Source organism: Pygocentrus nattereri, chromosome 18, assembly GCF_015220715.1.
Source record: "Pygocentrus nattereri isolate fPygNat1 chromosome 18, fPygNat1.pri, whole genome shotgun sequence".
NCBI classification, from domain to species: Eukaryota; Metazoa; Chordata; class Actinopteri; order Characiformes; family Serrasalmidae; genus Pygocentrus; species Pygocentrus nattereri.
In genome coordinates, this window is record NC_051228.1 from 14477639 (window position 1) to 14498136 (window position 20498).

At 39.6% G+C, this 20498-nt stretch overlaps 1 protein-coding gene across 2 annotated transcripts; it reads left to right on the top strand.

Annotated features, from left to right (window-relative positions):
• sec14l7 (SEC14-like lipid binding 7) lies at positions 1 to 8700 on the top strand. Of its 2 annotated transcripts, XM_017693731.2 has the most exons (12): positions 1 to 174; positions 297 to 372; positions 3622 to 3665; positions 4992 to 5054; positions 5145 to 5333; positions 5873 to 5968; positions 6075 to 6135; positions 6313 to 6396; positions 6529 to 6635; positions 6724 to 6863; positions 7225 to 7394; positions 7651 to 8700. In XM_017693731.2, exons 1-12 carry the CDS (start codon positions 121 to 123, stop codon positions 7758 to 7760), a joined length of 1194 nt encoding a protein of 397 aa, XP_017549220.1. In that variant the 5' UTR covers positions 1 to 120; the 3' UTR covers positions 7761 to 8700. The 2 variants fall into 2 exon arrangements, with proteins under 2 accessions (XP_017549220.1, XP_017549221.1); XM_017693732.2 differs by lacking the exon at positions 5145 to 5333 and having other exon boundaries at positions 2 to 174.
• The last annotated feature ends 11798 nt before the right edge of the window (positions 8701 to 20498 follow it).

Consider the following 20498-nt stretch of genomic DNA (forward strand, 5'->3'; position numbering starts at 1 on the left):
AGGGCAAAGAGCACAGCTATCTTATCGCCTATAAATACTACAGGCACAATATGAAGACAGCAAAAGAAACAAGCGATCCACATTGAACTCAGATTGACTGCTGTGTCACAGGCTGAACAAATGAGTGGGCGTGTAGGAGACCTTAGTCCTAAGCAGGCTGAAGCTTTGGATGAGGTGAGGGCTTTAAATGACAGTATTCTACTTTAAACTACTAATAAAACAGCATATTAAATCAACAATAAATCAGTGCACCAGCTGACTTTCAAAGTAATGTTTTGTTGTTGTGTTTTGTCTAGTTTCGGGAGAGAATCGGAGATGTACATGATAAACTACCTATTCAAAGTGACCATTACTTGCTCCGCTGGCTCAGAGGTGAGTGGTCTCTAATTTAGAACTTGGCAATTGATCTTTTGCAGGCTTTGTAATCAATGCAGTTGCATAGACCTGTTGTAACATTAACATTTTATTGATATTGTATCTCTATTATATAGATGTAATGCAGTAAATGCTTTATATCTCATTGTCATCACTAAAAAAAAACTTGTACCTCCATTTTTCTCATTTTTTACACTGTTTTTTTGAGTTTTACACTGAATCCAAATTTTGTGGCAAAACGATAGAAATGGACCAAAATTACTTTTAATAAAATCTTGTTAATTTAACTTGAAAAGTTGAGAAGGTCTTCTCTTGAAAAACAAACTTTTTTGAAACATATAAAAATGTAAATATAAACTATACGTACAAATAATAAATCAAGGATAAAACTCTGCAGTAAAAACACTGTCCAGATGTTAACTAAATTGAATACTACAGTCTAAGCATTCTAGCAGTCTACATGTCATTTGATTTTTAACACTGTTTCTTAGCAAAACTTCAAAATTAAACTTTAATTGCAGTGTATAATGAACCAAGGAGTATGTAGCTTTCTAATACAGTTAATTTGGCTAACAACTCACAAACAGCGTGATATTTCTTTTCCGCAAATGAGTGATGCTTGGTGTGCCACTGACTACTATGACCACAGCATCCATCTGTTGTATACGTTTGGCAAAAACAAACATATAAATTGCATGAGTTTTGTTCATGTAACCCCTGAATGATGAAACAGAAAGCAAACTAACATTTTGAGCATGCAAGCAAATGCATAGGAATATACACTTATCAGCCATAATATCAAACCATGTCCTTGTTTCTGCACACACTGTCCATTTTATGAGTGCCACTTACCATATATGTGCACTTTTTAGTTCTACAATTAAAGACTGTAGTCCGTCTGTTTCTCTGCATATTTTGTTGCCCCCTTTTACCCTGTTATTCAATGGTCAGGTCCCCCACAGGACCACCACAGAGCAGGAATTATTTGGGTAGTAGATCACTCTTGGCACTGCAGTGATGTGGTGGTGGCATGTTAATGTGTGTTGCTGGAGTTTTAAACACCACAGCGTTTAATGTTTCTGACTTTACATCTATAAGGTGGAGCAACAAGGTAGGTGTATCTAATAGAATGGACAGCAATTGAACACAGTGTCTGATGCACACATACCTGCGCAACAAACCCTAACATGCCACAGCCAGCTCACTGTCACTGCAGTGCTAAGAAAGATTCACCACCCAAATACCTGTTCTGTGGTGGTCCTGTGGGTGCCCTGCCCATTGGAGGAGAAGGTAGAAGAAAAATAATGAGAAAAGAAACTATGCAGAGAAACAGATGGACTGTAGTCTACAATCTGTAATTGTAGAACTATAAAGTGCACCTACATGGTAAGTGGAACTGATAAAATGGAGAGTGAATGTGGAAAGAAGAAGGTGGTTGTAATGTTATGGCTGATTGGTGTATTTTACATTTATCATATTGTTTATTGTTGCACTGATTAAAATAAAGTCAGTCCTTGGTGATCCGGATTCCCTTTTAAATGTGTCTACATGCTTATTTAGACAATATCCTGATGCATCAAACAATAAAGGCAGCATGGAGCTTCTTTCATATAGTGATAGAAAACTATTCAATTCCACATACCAATACATTTTTACTATAGCCAATATGGATATTCACTCCCAGCAACTCTGGAATGAGCAAAAGATCTAAATGTGTTGTTGTTGACACATTTGCTTAGATAGAGTTATTGACAGTACAGAAAAAATCCGTTTGAGCCATTTCTAGCTTCGTCATTGTGGTGGATTATAACTCTGAAAACTAGTCTAAAAACTTGATTACACAACCTTGAACTTTCATTGTAGCAGTGCAAGGTTTTTGACCATCTGTTATTGTGGTCCTTTGAAGTTTGACCTAAAGCTCAGATTAGACATACTGTTAAAGACCGACTGTTAATATTGAGTAGATTTATGCTTTAGACAAATACTTATAGATGCAATTCATGCTATTTTGTTTGCTGTAGTTTGTGTAATTATCTTTACAGTTGTTGGGAGTAAATTGAATACTGTAGTTTTTTTATTTGTGACTCAGTGGAGCATGTGTACAGAAACACTGTTTTTCTAGACATTGTATTTTAGTAATGCACATGTAGGACTGTCTATGTTGTATAAAAAAAAGAACCATAAACATGGATTGGCAGAGCCATATCATGGCATTTCATGTTCCCTGAAAAGCAACAAACCAGCTCCTCCACTAGTAACATTTAGACACTTGTTCAGTAATCTCAATTTGTTGGGTAACGTTGATGTCAGCAGTTATATAAAAGTACCACAGATTTTCCTGTCTCTACAAATTACTATAAACAAAACCCAAAAATATTTCATAGTTCACCAAGAGAAAAGTTCATGGTGAATTTCTTAGGGGTTCTCAAGTGCAAATATTTGCAGTTCCAATCACCTGATGCTTTGCCCATTGCAAAATTATTTGCTCATTCCCTTTGCACTACCTTGCCATTAATGATTAAGATCTATCCTACTTTAGCTGTGAATAGAAGGATTTGTTTTTCTAGAAGACAGACGAACCTGTGAATATGATACTGGGTTGTTGGTATCATATATTTATATTTTTAATCCTGGAAGCTATAGTCTGAGTTTTGTTAGTGGCTTAGTAGTACATTGCTTCAGAGCTGTATTCATTGTGTGGCTAGTTTAATTCTCATCATTACCTGTTCAGAATTATCTTGATCCCTTTGCTTCTAATTCTTAATGGTATTTTAATAAATTGCAATGAAACAATAGCTATATTATGTGGATCAATCCTAAAGTAGTTCTGTTTTAACCTTTTTCATTGTACTGTGCACTAAGATCCCAATCCTCCGAGTAGAAGTGAATATATATGTATATACATATATATGCCTTCCGCCCAGTGACCGCAGGGATAGGCTCCAGCACCCACTGCGAGCCTGAGGAAGAAGATATATACATACATACACACATACACTTTCTAAGCCGCTTCTCCTTCAGGGTCATGGGGGGGTTGCTGGAGTCTATCCCAGTGGTCAACGGGCAGAAGGCAGGATACACTCTGGACAGGTCGCCAGTCCACACATACAGATATAGATGGATGGATGGATGGATGGATGGATGGATGGATGGATGGATGGATGGATGGATGGATGGATGGATGGATGGATGGAAGTTTTCTGCCATTTATGTGGACGTTTCCTCTCTTTTTGTGTCTCCTTGTAGCCAGAAACTTTAGCATCAACAAGGCTGAAGCAATGCTTAGAAAGGTATTATCCTTCCAATATATTTTTTTATTTTTATTATAAAATTTCTCTTCTTTTGAAGTAAAAACAACTATGACACTATTTCACAAAAACACTGAAGGGCTGATTCAGTAAACACATTTTGGCAACACAGTTGTGTTGTTCCTGAAGCATCTGCTGTATTAAATGTTTTATGTGTAATATTATGTTCAGTTTTATGTGTTGTAATTTGTATGTGATCTGTGTGTGTTTAAGTTTTTTATGTGAGCTGTAGCTGGGAGGACACTGTGAACAGTCATTCTTAGTCTAGGTATAGGTTAAGAACAGTTGTGGCTTCTGTACCTAATTTGGCAATGATCCAAGAGCAGCTACGTGCCTTAGTCAAATTATATAACATGGCCATTTTCTATGTTGAGCCAGTTAGCTTGGCGTCTGGGTGTCTGTGAATTGTGCACACAATGAAGAAATAAAAATCAATGCTCCAGATGCAAGGCTAGCCTCCTGGTCCTGGTTTTGATGAAGAAAGAAGGGTCTAAAAATTCTATACCCCTTAAATTTCTCAATTTCTGTGAAGACTTAAATGGTGACCTAGAAATGCTTGCTGATGTCTTGTTTACACCGTTGCATTATAATTTTGACATATATACAATATTTTTATATAACTACAATATTTTGATTTTCACATACTATGTTTTTGGTTCTAGCAACAGTGTAGTATAATAGACGAAGCGCATTACATTCATAATATAACATCTATAACATAGAGGCAACACAGTACTGTTGCCTTTTGTGTCATTTTAGGAGGAGAAAATGAAACGAAAACAAACATTTAGCGCTGGGCAGTATGACAATAGATATCATTATCGTGATAAATTATGTCACAATGCAATAGGCTTTTCTGAACGTATTGCGTATATCGGTAATAAAGTGAAGCACTGACCATTTGCATGATTCATTGTAAAGAGAGCAAAATTAATCAAATGTAACTGGATTTAGTGAAACACAGTGTCATCATCAATCATTGTATACACAGTTTTTGATGGTATTTTTAGAATGTAGATGTAAATTTAAGAATGATTTCCATGATCAGATGTCTCAAAAAAATAAATATTATGAGACTGTGTCCTGAAAATTTCTTGAAGTATATTTTTGCCATATTGCCCACCTCTAAAAGCAAAGTTAGCAATACATTCTTTTAGCATAGTACCAATGAGAATTTATTACTTTAGTACCAGTTTTATCAATGTAGAATTGAATATCATTTAATGCAGTGATATGTTCAGAAAATATTGTGATATAAAGTTTGGTGCAAGCAAGTTCTCACACATGATCAATGTAACTGATTTCCAGCATGTGGAGTTTCGCAAACACATGAAGGTGGATTCAATCTTAGAGGACTGGATGCCACCTGAGGTAAACTTCAAAACAACGGAAACAATAACAATAAGAATAGAAAGTATTTTACAGCCGTAAACAGCCTTACATAGGATCTAATCTGAGCAGGTAATTGAACGATATGTGTCTGGTGGGATGTGTGGTTATGATCGAGAGGGAAGTCCTGTCTGGTATGATGTAATTGGGCCTCTAGACCCAAAGGGCCTTCTCATGTCTGCCTCCAAACAAGATTTCCTCAGGACCAAGATCAGGGACTCAGAGTTCCTACGGAGAGAGTGCTTAAGGCAGTCTGAGAAGGTATGAATCTCTGAGGTTAACTTACAGATTTGCAATGTGTTCTTTCAACTATAGTTTTACTCTTCTGTCATGTTATGTTGATGAAAACAAAGCTGAGACCTGCAAAATATATGTCAACTTATTTGTCAACTTGATTGTTGAGGTTACACTGGATGGCATAAGAAACAAAGGGATCCTTGACCAAATTAAGCATAACCTCTCAAAGTCCAGATAACCATATTCTTATAATCTTATTTTGGGACATGTTATGAAAGGAGCCAGTTAATTGGAAAGACAATTATGCTTGGAACAGCTGAAAGTAAAAGAGGATGAGAATGGCCAGCAACAAGATGGATGGAGAAAATCAGAGAAATCATGAAGACATTAAGAAGTAAAGAGCCAAACATGGAGAAACACTATCCTCATGGTCACCAGGTGTTGGAATTGACTTGATGGGACTTGATGGCTGTTGTTTCTAAACTGTTTCACAGTTCAACCTTGCAATGTTTTTTATACAGCAGTGTGTAATTTTTATGTTGTGTGGTAATTTTATTCATCAGCTTGAAAAACCAGTGGAGGCTATCACTCTTATCTACGACTGTGAAGGCCTTGGCATGAAACATATGTATAAGCCCGCTGTTGAAGCCTATGGAGAAGTAAGGTTTAATCGCTTAGAGTGCTAATGGATGCAAATCTCTATCCTAACAAATCTTTTTAAATGATATTTTATTTGTCACTACTTGTTTGACTTTCACTTGGCAGATTCTGACCATGTTTGAAGACAACTATCCTGAAGGCCTAAAAAGGGTTCTTGTTATTAAAGGTAAATGAATGGAATGTCAATGTGTATTTATTATTATACATCATAATCATTGTTAACTGATTAGTCCAGATAGGGTCATGGTTAATATTATACATTTTATATTAATTACACAGGGCATATATTATTGGTGGTTACATTGTCTCTCAGTAAAAAAACTAAACTTTCTTATTCCTTCAGCTCCAAAAATCTTCCCTATTGCCTACAACTTGATCAAGCATTTCCTATGTGAAGAAACTCGGAGAAAGATTATTGTGGTTGGGTGTAAGCAGGCTGCCTGGAATACTTTCTTTTTTCATAATATATTACATGAATAAATAACCAATGTAATCTCTGCAAAAGAAGAAAAATCATTTTGAAACATTTTGTCAAAATGTGTATTGTCTCTACCTACAGCCAACTGGAAAGATGTATTGCAGAAGTATGTGGCACCAGATCAACTGCCTGTGGCCTATGGAGGATTGCTGGTGGACCCAGATGGGGACCCTTACTGCAAATCTAAGGTGAGTTTATTTAGTGTTCTTTATATAAGTCCTACTAGCACAAAAACATGACACATTGTCTGCATTACTTGTAACTGCATTCTCACAGATTAAGTATGGTGGTGTGGTGCCAAAGTCCTACTACATTCGAGAATCCGTCAAAGTGCAGTATGACAACTTTGTGACCATCAGCCGTGGTTCCGACCTCCAGCTGGAGTATGAAATCCTCGTCCGAAACTGCTTATTACGGTGACTGGCATCTATTAGATCCTTTTCCTCTGTGGTTGTCTTCTTTGCAAGCAGTATTTATAGTATTCAACATTCATCACCCTCTGTAAGTTCTCTCACTCTAAAGCAGCCTCCTTGCAAATTGAAATCTATAGGTGATAGTCTGCAAGAGAAAGCTTTATCTCAATTAGAGATTTCTCTACCTAATACTAGTCACTTACAAAATCAACACATGTAATTTGAGCAAACTTTTTTTTGTTATCAATACAGGTAAAAATTAAAACTTCAATATTGTATACCATCAATATTGTATACCAACATAGATCATATATCACTTATATTCTGAGTGTTACTCAGTCACCTAAGTTCTACTCAACTATAGATGGCAGTTTGCTGGTGATGGGGCCGATATCGGTTTTGGCATCTACATGAAGACTAAAGCAGGTGTGAAACAGAAAGTTGGAGACATGCAGGAGGTGTTTCCAACAACACGTTACAATGCTCATCTGGTACCAGAGGATGGGTCTTACACCTGTGAAGAGCCAGGCATCTGTAAGTGTTTAGTAAATATTAGTGTTACTCTTCAAGCAGCTGCTTTGGATGAGTGTCCTAAGCCACTGGACAAACATTTTCATGTGAATTGTGCTCAGATGCTGGCCTAACTCTTAAAAACGTAATTGTATGTATAATTTGCATTTGTCAACTTTCTCTAACATTGCTACCATGCCTGCGTCTTGCATATCATCTATGTCTATGCTGTATCATTTATTCAGTTACTGCATTACTTTAAATCTTTTCGACTCTGCAGATGTGATACGATTTGATAACACCTACAGTATGCTTCAGTCAAAGAAGATAAGCTTCTCGGTGGATGTTGTTCTACCTGAAACACACACAAACTCAGAAGGCCAGGCATGAGGGCAGCCCAGAGAAAGAAGACCACCAGACAAGATCACTAGATCTGCTCCAGTAGTGATGTCAAAACAAACTTTTACAGACTTATACAACAAAATAAGGCTGAATGTATTTGTGAGAACATTGTGGGGCTCAACATTTAAAAACTAAAAGTATTAATAAATATATTAATGAATTATAATTATAACTTAATTACAGCACAATTGCAGAAAGTTCTGTATATCAAGTACATGATTCAGCTAGTTGAGATTGTCTACCAGGTAGAGTCTAAAATGTCAGAGAAGAATTTCTGGTATTATCTTTTTACGATTAGTAATAGTAAGAAGCAGCAAATGTCTACAGATGTTTATTTTGCAATATTATGAATTAATAATGACTTTAATGTTTAGTTTTTGAACATTGCTGATAATTTGTTTGCTATAATTATGTGCCAATCAGTATTAAAATGTTTGCATCAATCAGTGTGGACACTATTACTGAACCCTGGGAATTTAACCAATTTAGCTACCTGTATGTGATGTACTAGGAAAATATTGACAGGTATGTACTAAGTAACTACACTGATTTAACAAGTTTATTTATGACATAAAGTGGGCAAAATGCAAATTAGAACAGAAAACAGTGATTTTAAATCTGCTATGACCTGTATTTGAACAAAAAGTACAAAGACAAGACATGCAATATCATTCTACATTTATTCTGGAATTAATGCCTGTAAATCTAGCAACATTGTGTAATGTTCAAAAGTCATTGACAGGTAATGCAGTCATGCTTGGTTATAAAAGTGGCCTCTAGGAAAGTCAGTTCTAGCCTAAAATGAACTCTAACCTTGTTCTCTATTATCAAGGATTGGTCAAGTTTTGCCAAAAGTGTGTCAGTAAAATATCAAACAGTTTTTCTTCTCTGGACTCAAGTCAATTGGAAATAAAAATGACAGACTGTGGAAATGTCTGCTGTTGTCTGAGTCCACCTTTAAGATTGTTTATGGAAATAACGGGCACTGCGTTCTCTAGGCCAAAGAAAAGGACCCTCCACGTTGTTACTTGCATAATGTTCAAGTCTGTCATGAGTAACATGCACATTTTTGAAAGCACAATTAACACTGAAAGATATATACATACCTTGGAGCAACATATGCTGCCTTTTGGACACCACTGGTTTTATTTCAACAAAGCAAGATGCCATGATCTGCATGTGTTACAACAGCATGGCTGAAAAGAGTGCAGGTCATAGATTGCCTTGAAAATATCTCTTATTAAGCTTAGGATATGACAACAAAAGCACTGTGACAGGGGTGTCGCTAGACCAAATTGGCACACAGTAGATATATATTTTTGTAGTTTGTATTAAGCACAGAGCTAGCATGACAAAAACTACATTCATCCACCAACAACAGGCACGATATCAAGCAATACTGAAGTCACAAAATGCTATCTTCTAAATGTATTATTCAAACACACCGATTATAGATCAGTTCAGCCTCAGTGCAATCAGACAGAAAGATTTTGGTCTGTAGGCATATGTAATAAGTTAGGTAACAGAATTTCATGGTCATGGTGATAAATACATTTTTCTGTCAATTGAATTCAGTAAGTTCAATCAAATTATGCGCTAAATCTCTGATCTCCATCAAATCTGCTCCTTCAGCTTCTTTCCCTCCCTCTCTTCCTGTTTAGTACTACATTCTTTTTTTTATTAAACTCAAAAGAGTTTAATTTACAACAACTCAGGGATATAATGAGAGATGAATCAATTCTTTTCTTTTGTGGTTTTAACTGGTAAACATCTCATCTGACTGGCCTCTAAAGTTCCACCTACAAGAAATTGAGGGGTATAAAATTATGTTATGATCAACAATGTGAGACCTTTTCACTGACATCAACTTACTGTACACAATGTATGGTGAATACTAGTGTCAGTATTTTCAAATTTGAAAAATATAGAGACAAAGAATATAAACAGGTGTCAATAACGTTTTTATCTCTGTTGCTCGTTCACACTCTAAACTCTCACCATGAAGTGAAGTTGGCTTATCAGCTAACTATTTAATGTTAGTGTCAGCTCAACCCCATTAGTAAGTAGCTAGCTAGTTAACAAGCAACCAAGTAAAAACCCGATAGCCAGCTATACTGACTAGAACTTGTCACAAATCCATATTGTATCAGGTCTGATATGATTGGCTTACAGCTTACTTGGTCTTAAAGGACTGTCCGAGCCAGCGATTCTATGGTAGCACAGCAGAGGCAATGCTGCATTAGAGCAGCAGCAGCACCTCCCCCAGGTCATACCCTGCTATTACAATTCATAGTGACTTTAGTGAGAATTTATAGTGAGAATAAACTAAAGATGATCGGAACTGTACATAATGCAGGTTTATTTGGGGAGGGGGGTTAAATTACATTTGTAAAACTGGCCTAGCAAAAAACTTGAAAGACTTGTAGAACACAAGAATAAAATATACTTTGTAAACTGAATCATTTTGTGTCTTCAGCCCCAAATGGTTATTAATTTTAAAAAAGGAAAGATGATGTAACACAGTGGTAAACAAGATCCTGTCCCAACTTTTTTGGGAAATTTTTCACGCAGCAAATTTCCATATTTACAGAAACAAACAAACAAAAATCATAAGGTCGGATTTATTAATCACTGCTTTCTGGTTTTGCTGGCATTTAACACAGTCTATTTTTTTAAATTTGGTTTGTGCTCAGATGTAATAGGCGGATGGTTTTATACATGAGTTTTTCATATGATAATCCTTATATGCGAGTAGGCCTATATTTGTGAGATAAAGGATATACTTTTTACTCAGTAACATTGAAGTCACGCACACTTGCATTTCATTCTGCTGCTGACAGCACTTGGGTCAAATTGTTGTGCTTAGCATTTTATTTTAAATCAAGAGGATCCCAAAAAGAGAAACATTTTCACTTCTAAACGGAACTCAGTTTTCGTGGGTGTTCTTGGACGTGATATTTACTCCAACTCAAGTAGTTTTTGGTAGTCTTTTACTGCAACAACACGAATATGATTTCAGACTGATTACATGATGATTACATTTTACAGTTAGTAAATTGTAGGTTAAGAACTGTAAAGTGGCCTCCCTTTGCTTGAGATTCTGGGTTTCTCACCGTGGACCTCTTAACCTGATTTGTGCTTTTGATCAACCAGAGCAGGGGTGGCCAACCTTACAGACACCAAGAGCCAGAACAAAATGCTCATTACTACTAGGAGCCACAGGCTATATTTACACAAACATTTATAGTTTTAAACCCATTTTCCTACCTGTCATGTAGATGAGTTTAGTGGGACTTCTGGCATTCTTTGTTTTCCACAATGAGTTTCAAATCTGGCTTGTATTCAGTTGGTGCTACTCGAAGCAGTTCTTTCACATGTGTATCAGTAAGAACAGAGCGATGCTTTGATTTCACATGTTTCAGGGTGGAAAATACTGATTCACAAACATAGGTTGAGCCTAACACTGACAGAAGCTTCAGTGCAGCTTGTTTTACATTGGGATACTTCTCCACAGGCACGATTTTCCAAAATTCCAGGGTTCCCTCACTCAGAACAGACCTGAGTCTGTCATCTTCAAAAAGTTCAATCTACATTTCAGATGTAGCTTCATCTGTCACCAATGGGGCTTTCAAACAGTCTGAATCAGCAGCAAAAGGGTTAACAAGGAATGTAATTAGTGGCCTTTTCAGCTGTAGAACATAGAATCTGTCCCCAAAGTTCTGTTGGACTTTCAAGAAGTGTTGCAGTGTGCAGTTCTCCCTTTTTAAAGACTGAAAATGTGTTAGTTCTCCCTTTTTAACATGAGTTTTAAACAGCATGGGTTTGTTAACAAATGCAAATACTGACTGCACTAGATCAGGTAGCATCTTTAATTTCCCCTGGAGATCAAGGTTTAGGCTGTCCAAGTGGTGCAGCATGTACACCACGTCGGCGTGCAGTGAGGCCTAAAGTGGCGTAAAGTGGAGTTGAAGATTGGAAGCCTTAAAATTGGATAACAACGTTTGGCATATCGAACAGAACGGCTTCTCTTTCCACTCAATAAAAAATACAAATCCTCCCTCTCTGGTAAGAAGGTTTTGCGTTCATGTTCATATTTTCGTTTGGCTTTACAGCCCGGCGCTGCCATGTTTCGGCGGTTTGATAGCTAGTAGCCTGGCTCAGCGCGTGGTTCTGCTGTGACGTTCTCCTTGCAGGGGGAGGGGCGAGATTGTAGCATCACCAAGGCAACAGACTTGTGGCTTCTTCCAGCGCGGAAAATATGCCAACGTATGCTACAAGCGTGCAACTATATATATATATATATATATATATATATATATATATATATATATATATATATATATGCAGGCAAAGAGCCGCATGCTTCTTGCGAGCCGCGGGTTGGCAACCCTGAGCTAGCGGGCCAACGGACTTGACTGACACCGGTAGAACCCGCCTTATCGCACTTCTGCGGCAGCTGATTGGCTAAAAGAAAACCCACCTTCACAAGTGCTCTATTAAGTAATGCAATTTATCTTTAGGATTGTTTTGATCCTTGTGGTCGTCTAAGCATTGAACCTAACATAAAAACACCTCAAGCGCAATGCAAGCAACGGGTATCTTTTAAATGATCTCTAAAATAACCGCTAAAACGCATTTTGCTGTGCAGTGTGAAGATATTTCCTTGCTTATTTTTGATTGGCTCTCTGAGTCACATAAAACTGGCAGACCGCTTCGAGCAGTTCAGTGTAGCATTCCTGGTTCTGTCCGTGTGAATATGAGAGGCAGGTGTATATAATCACCAGCTACATCTCACAGTGGTCCCTGCTATGCAAGCAGATTCACGTGCTAAATCCTTTTTTGAGCTTTCTAGCACACTTCATTCATTTTTCTAGCCACACTATGTGGTTTGGCATTATGACCCCCACCCCTCCCTTTCTAAAGGCTTGTTGAGATCTGGTGGAGCACCCATTTTGATGTGACTAAGTGCTTAGTGCAGAATGAAGATGTCATTTTAAAACTGTCTCATGTGTCTGAAGATTCTGATGCACCTGTGGATTTATGCACAGAGGCATCAGGGCTCTAAGTGCAGATGAGAAAACATAATTTCTTTGAAATAGGAAAGTTCCTTTTGAAAGTTCTTGCCATTTTGAAACCAGCCAGTTCAATCTTGCAAAACAATTCTGTAGACCTCTGTAGGGCTGGGGAGGTAATCAGTGCATCTTTAAGAGCTGTAAATGATTTACATACTGAGGATTCCCTGAATGATCTAGCTATGTCAGAGAGTCCACCTTCAAGGCAGCAAAGGACTATGAACACACAGTTGACTGACAGCTTGGTGCTTTCTACTGTAGGGCACAGACATCCCATACACCAAGTCAGTCTTTGAGGAGGTCCCTTTTGGAAATTTTAGACAGAGCCATTGCTGAAATGGAGAACAGATTCTGTAAAAGAAATCTGGATTTAATCAAAGCTATTAATGGTCCCCTTCCTCACTCTAGCTCTTTTCTTGATCTGGCCTTATCAGGCCCTCTGCAGCAACTTGCAGGTACTGACACAGAAAGCCTGAGAAATGAAATAAACGTGGCAAGGCCTATAATGCAGAAGAAATTCTTAACAGGATCAACAGAGCTTTCAAAAGTGTGTAACCATCTTCAGGCTTATAAAGAAGCTTTTCCTGTGCTGCATTTTCTTAATGTGACTGCACTGGTGATAGGTGTACCCTCAGCATCATGTGAAAGCTCTTTCTCTACACCGTCACGAGTTCTTACTCCCTTTCGTTGCACAATGCTGCATGAAAGAAAAAAAATGAGTTATTCTGGCCCATGAGAATTCAATAACCAATACATTTGATATGGAGGAGTTTGTGAGATTATTTGCCAAAAGAAACAGAAGACTGCTTCTGTAAATTCTTTGTTCTGAGTTCTTTTTAGAATACAGGCTGTTTTTGACCTGCTGAAGGTTTTAGATATTTGTATCCACAGTTTGCTTATAGAGATTTCATTTTTGTATATTGTTTGTTGGTTACATGCCTTTTAACTTGACTGTTGAATACAGGACCTTGTCGTTGCAAGGCTGTAGTGTTACCCACCCTGCCACCCTGTATATGTGTATAGTAGTTCATAGATAGTTTAGATGTTCATTATCATAATCTTTACATCATTTGTTATACTGTACAAAAGTGAGTAAAAAGCTAAATTGCAGCTGTACATTTTCCATAACATCAACCCAAAATTCCTTTAATCCTTTACCAGATTTTTTCCATTAAAGTACAATAGACAGGAAAATATCCTCATTTTATATATTTCCATAATTTTACCTTTTTCAGTATTAAAATAAGGTTTAAACTCTAAAAACAATCTGTAAAAAGATTTAGTCAAATATATTATGAGTTACAGATGAATAAGTTTCAAATATATAAATACATACATAAACATTTACTGATTAAAAATGTAAAACAACAAAGTTTTTGAGCTTGTAATGCTTTTTTAGAAGAATGGTTTCTGCTCACCTTTTGTATCTTGGTGTGAATGTTCTGATTCCTGCTTTTCGTCTGCTTTTTATCAACTGCTAGTTGAATTGTGATGTCACGCGCCAGTGTTAGCCGGCAGTGGTACCTGTCAATCATTTTCAACTAAATCAAGGCCCAGATTTGTGTTGTACTTAACTTTTTATGAAGCCTCTCACTGGCCGGAGTTTTGTCCATCACTTTGTGCTTCAGACACTCGCCGTAACTCTCCTGAGCTGCTCCTCTACAAGAAGGCGGTACCTGCGCTGCTATTGGTCAAACGCACAGCACTGGAAAAGGCGCACTGTTGAACTGCGACTGTTAACGGTTAGAAGAAACTACAGAGCCAGGATCTGTTCGTTGATACATGACTCGTCTATAAAGGATCTTGAGGAATCATTTCCTCTAATACCTTTAATCCACCACTAAGTTATTACTCCACAGACTAAGTAACTTTGAGTAACTCTACGCAGTATTGGGAAGAATACTGACTCAATCTCAGTGATCAATGTAGCAACAAATGAGTAAAGCGCAGCAATAATTCAACATCTTTATTCACATGAAATACCAGCCAATATTCTGATTCTGCACATTTTATTCAGAAACTGCTTCATGTCTTTCTAAAGTATTTAATAACAATATACAACCTACACAAATAACAAGAACAAACAGTAAACTAAACTGTTCTAGAGTGATTCTGCTATTTTAATGACATATGAAACATGACAAAAAGCCTTGTGCACTCAGAGACAAGTCTCTTTGGAGTCTCTGAGCTCTGTGAGTGGAGGCTGGAAGGAGAGGATCTCTGTAAAGGTGTGATCTGTAGAGGCAGACAGAGAAGAGGAGAAAATGTGAACTCATGTCTGACAAGATGTGGCATTTTGTTTCACTGTTGATTCATTAACAGTGAATTCATCAGTTAATTATCTCTCTTTAATTCACTCTCTCTTCCTCCATCTGCCTCTCTTTTTGTCACCTCTACATTCTCACTCATTCTCTCTCTCTTTACTCATCTCAGCCTTCATTTTCCATTCATCTCTCTCTTTGCTTTTTTCTTATTCTTTGGCTTCCTTCATTTCTGCTCCCCATCCCCACTCCTTACGTTTCCACTGCCCCAGAGGCATGTCAGTGTTGCCCATGGAAAGGTCGTAGGGTAGCGCCTCTGTCTCCTACATTTACATTTACAGCATTTAGCAGACGCTCTTATCCAGAGCGACTTACAAGAAGTGCTTTGTCTATCTAAGGTAGAGAGAAAGCAGGTCCTGAGCTCAGGTACTGCTAGAAACAAAGTCACTGTTGATACCCAGAGAGAAAGGAACACAGTCGAACACAGAACAGTTCAATACAATAAAATACAATACATAAGTGCGGTACAATATTTTAGTCAGTCATTAATTCAGTGCGCATTTAAGTGCTGTATAAATAGGTGTGTCTTCAGTCTGCATTTGAAAACAGTAAGAAACTCTGTACGGACAGCCAGTGGGAGTTTGTTCCGTCACCTGGGTGCCAGTACAGACAACAGTCTCGACGCTTGTCTTCCACGCGCCTTGATGGAAGGTCAAGCTAAGCTGTACTGGTAGCTCAAAGGGCTCATGGTACAGTTTGAGATTCCACCAATGCCATCAAGTAGGTAGAGGCTGGTCCATTTTTGGCTTTGTAGGCTAGCATTAGGGTTTTAAATCTGATGCGTGCAGCTATAGGAAGCCAGTGAAGGGAGCCCAGCAGTGGGGTGACGTGGCTGAACTTGGGGAGATTGAAGACGAGCCGTGCTGCTGCATTCTGGATGAGTTGCAGAGGCTTGATGGCCTGCATGGGAAGACCAGCCAAGAGCGAGTTGCAGTAGTCAAGCCTTGAGATGACAAGAGACTGCACTAACACCTGGGCGGCCTCTCGAGTGAGAAAGGGTCCTCCGGATGTTGTACAGGAGAGAATTTGCATGATGATCCCACCAAGGCTTCTTGCTGCTACAGACGGAACAATCAGATAGTTCTTGAATGAGTTGGTAAGATCATGATGAGGACCTGTAGTTGCAGGGATGAATAGCAGCTCAGTCTAGCTAGGATTGCGCTTCAGGTGGTGAGCTGACATCCATGAAGAGATGTCAGACAGACATGCGGAGATACGACTGGAAACCTGTGTGTCAGAGGGTGAGAAAGAAAGCATTAGTCTCCTCCTCTGGCCGTCAGAACTTTGAGAACATTGGGAGCTCCAGAGTCTCAGCAGCACTCACACGCCCATCAGTGTCCAACACCAGCATTCATTCCATGGAACTTACCATTGAAAGATAGATGGATTGATAGATAGAACTACACTGTAAAATATTTTCTGTAAATTTTACAGTAAATTACTGGCAGGACAGACGTCGCAGATGCCAGTATAATACAGTAAGTTTAAAGTTTCTAATTTAAATTTACATTGTACTACTGTATTACCTTATTACCGTAGAATTACTGCATTGGCTTGCCTTTTACAGCACATTACTGTCTGGGCAATATTCTAATTTTACATAATCTAGTCAATTTAAGAGGCTGTTACTTTATACATATTTCAAGGCAAATTACTGGCACCAAGATATTACGTTACTCAAAAACTCCAACTTCACAGTCCGCTTCATTTTATTTAAATCAAGTATCTACAGTGATGCATATTTCAAGGCTTTGGATCTGGAATATAAAAAAAAACAAAAAACAATACCACACTCAAACTAACAACTGAAAATTCCCACTTTGATTTCCATCCAGGTCTGTCATGTCCACACTGGAGCCTGAAAATAATAGACAACAATACACAATAATAAAAAAATCTTTCCTTGTATATCAAACAGTCCAAATCATTTCAGTATAACTACATCGCCAGCATACGTATTGTGAGGGTTTGCTGGGAACGTCTGGCAGAAGAACCTGTCAGATTGATCTTCAACTCACACCTCCATCAGAACTTTGACCAGATATCGGGGGAGGTGGGGGACATTGACTCAGAATGGGCCATGTTCCGCTCCTCCATTGTTGAAGCGGCTGACTGTAGCTGTGGTCGCAAGGTAGTTGGTGCCTGTCGGGGCGGTAATCCTCGAACCCGGTGGTGGACACCCCAGGTGAGAGATGCCGTCAAGCTGAAGAAGGAGTCCTACCGGACATGGTTGGCCTGTAGGACACCAGAGGCAGCTGGCAGGTATCGACAGGCCAAGCGATCTGCGGCTTCAGTCGTTGCCAAGGCAAAAACCCGGGTGTGGGAAGAGTTCGGTGAGGCCTTGGAAAGTGACTTTAAGTCGGCTCCGAAAAGATTCTGGCAAACCGTCAGGCGACTCAGAAGGGGAAAGCAGTGTGCCACTAGCACTGTCTATAGTGGAGATGGTGTGCTGCTGACTTCAACTGAAGATGTCATTGGGCAGTGGAAGGAATACTTTGAGGACCTTCTCAATCCCACCAACACGTTCTCCAGTGAGGAGGCAGAGTCAGGGGACACGGGAATAGGCTTGTCCATTACTGAGGCCGAAGTCGCTAAGGTAGTTAAAAAGCTCCTTGGCGGCAGGGCTCCAGGGGTGGATGAGATCCGTCCCGAGTTCCTCATGGCTCTGGATGTTGAGGGGCTGTCTTGGCTGACACGCCTTTTCAACATTGCGTGGACATCGGGGGTGGTGCCACTGGATTGGCAGACTGGGGTGGTGGTGCCTCTTTTTAAAAAGGGGGACCGTAGGATGTGTTCCAACTACAGGGGAATCACACTCCTCAGCCTCCCTGGCAAGGTCTATGCAGGGGTACTGGAGAAGAGAGTCCGGCTCATAGTCGAACCTCGGATCCAGGAGGAGCAGTGCGGGTTCCGCCCTGGTCGTGGAACACTGGACCAACTCTTTACCCTCTCCAGGATTCTGGAGGGTTCATGGGAGTTTGCCCAACCAGTCCACATGTGCTTTGTGGATTTGGAGAAGGCATTCGACTGTGTTCCCCGGGGTATTCTGTGGGAGGTGCTTCGGGAGTACAGGGTACATGGCTCTTTGCTACGAGCCATTCAGGCCCTGTACAAACAAAGCAGGAGTTTGTTTCACATGGCCGGCAGTAAGTCAGACTTGTTCCCAGTGAGAGTTGGACTCCGTCAGGGCTGCCCTTTGTCACCGATTCTATTCATAATTTTTATGGAAAGAATTTCTAGGCGCAGTCAGGGGATGGAGGGTGTCCGGTTTGGTGACCTCAGGGTCACATCGCTGCTGTTTGCAGATGATGTGGTCCTATTGGGGACATCAGGCCGTGAACTTCAGCTTTCACTGGATCGGTTTGCAGCCGAGTGTGAAGGGCCGGGATGAGGATCAGTATATCCAAATCCGAGGCCATGGATCTCACGCGGGGAAGGGTGGAGAGCCCTCTCTGGGTCGGGGATGAGCTCTTTCCTCAAGTGGAGGAGTTTAAGTATCTCGGGGTCTTGTTCACGAGTGATGGTACAAGGGAGCGGGAGACAGGCGGATTGGTGCCGGGTCAGCAGTGATGAGGGCTCTTTACCGGTCTGTTGTGGTAAAGAAAGAGCTGAGCCATAAGGCAAGGCTCTCGATTTACTGGTCGATCTACGTTCCCACCCTCACCTATGGTCATGAGCTTTGGGTAATGACCGAAAGAGCGAGATCGCGAATACAAGCGGCCGAAATGAGTTTCCTCCGCAGGGTGGCTGGACTCTCCCTTAGAGATAGGGTGAGAAGTTCGGTCATCCGGGAGGGACTCAAAGTAGAGCCGCTGCTTCTCCACGTCGAGAGGAGCCAGTTGAGGTGGTTCGGGCATCTGGTTAGGATGCCTCCTGGACGCCTCCCTTGGGAGGTGTCACAGGCAAGTCCACCGGGGAGGAGACCCCAGGGAAGACCCAGGACACGCTGGCGTGACTATATCGCCCAGCTGGCCTGGGAGCGCCTCGGAATCCCTCCCAGGGTGCTAGTGGAAGTGGCTGGCGAAAGGGAGGTCTGGGCCTCATTGCTCAGGATGCTGCCCCCGCGACCCGAACCCCGAAGAAGCGGAAGATGATGGATGGATGGATACATCGCCAGCATTTCTCTTAACCCACATACATACCTTAATTCAGGTCTATTTAGGACAAAGTATAAATCAGTGACCTATAGAAGTGAATAAAAACCAACTGTGTAGCTGAAAGCTGTTGCCAGCCTTTTTACACAATGCATTTGAAGCATTTACAAACGACCTCGGGAGGAGCGCTTATCTAAATCCAGTTTTAGTGACAATGAGCATTATAAACAGAGGAACTTGATGCAAATTTGGTCCTCCAATTTACTGACTCTTTTGTAAATAAGAAAATAATCCTGCCAATATCACTGCCTATACTTTTATAGTTCACAGTGAGCTATACTCTGTCCCTTAAGAAGTATTCTTCTTTACTGGTTAAGCTCCTTTTTTAATTACACTTTGCTTTTCTGTGTTTAGACTCCTCTTTTTGATTCATGCTCCTCTGTTTTTGCATTTGCATTTTTTTTTATTTACACTCTTCAGAGCTCTTTATGCACCTCTGTTTTTGCTGTTTTTATTAATGCTCTGCTTTTCTGTGTTTATGCTCCTCTTTCTTTCTGTGAACTTCAGTTTTTAATGCCATTTTATAGGCGTGTGGTGTACATTTCACATCATCAGCTGGAGCTGACTTCAAAGCCTGACAGCAGAACATGGCTGAACGCTTATAGCAACAGAAGGTGTCAGTTAATGAATTCATCTCAAATACAGTATATGGCCAAAGTTAGTGGCTCATCCACAGCACACAAGTTGTTCATTCATTCCATCTCACAAACATGACATAATGTTTCAATCCTGTGTCCCGATCCCCTGAGTTAGAAATGGGTTAGAACTGAAGCACAAAGAAAGGAGTGTAAACAAAAAGGAGAGTAAATTAAAAAGAGTATATGAGCAGAAAAACAACGTAAAGAAAAAGAAGTGTAAACACAAAAAAGAGGCAACTAAATAGAAAGATGACTGTAAAAGCAGAGGGTAAGATGCCACGATCTGCATGTGTTACAACAGCATGGCTGCATAGAGTGCAGTTGCTAGACTGCCTTGGAAATGTCACTTATTAAGCTTAAGATATGACAACAAAGGCACTGTGACAGGGGTGTCACTAGACCAAATTGGCACACAGTACATATATATCTTTGCAGTTTGTATTAAGCACAGAGCTATGTAATAAGTACACATGTAATCAGTTAGGTGACAGAATTTCATGATCATGGTCAATTGTCAATTGAATTCAGTAAATTCAATCAA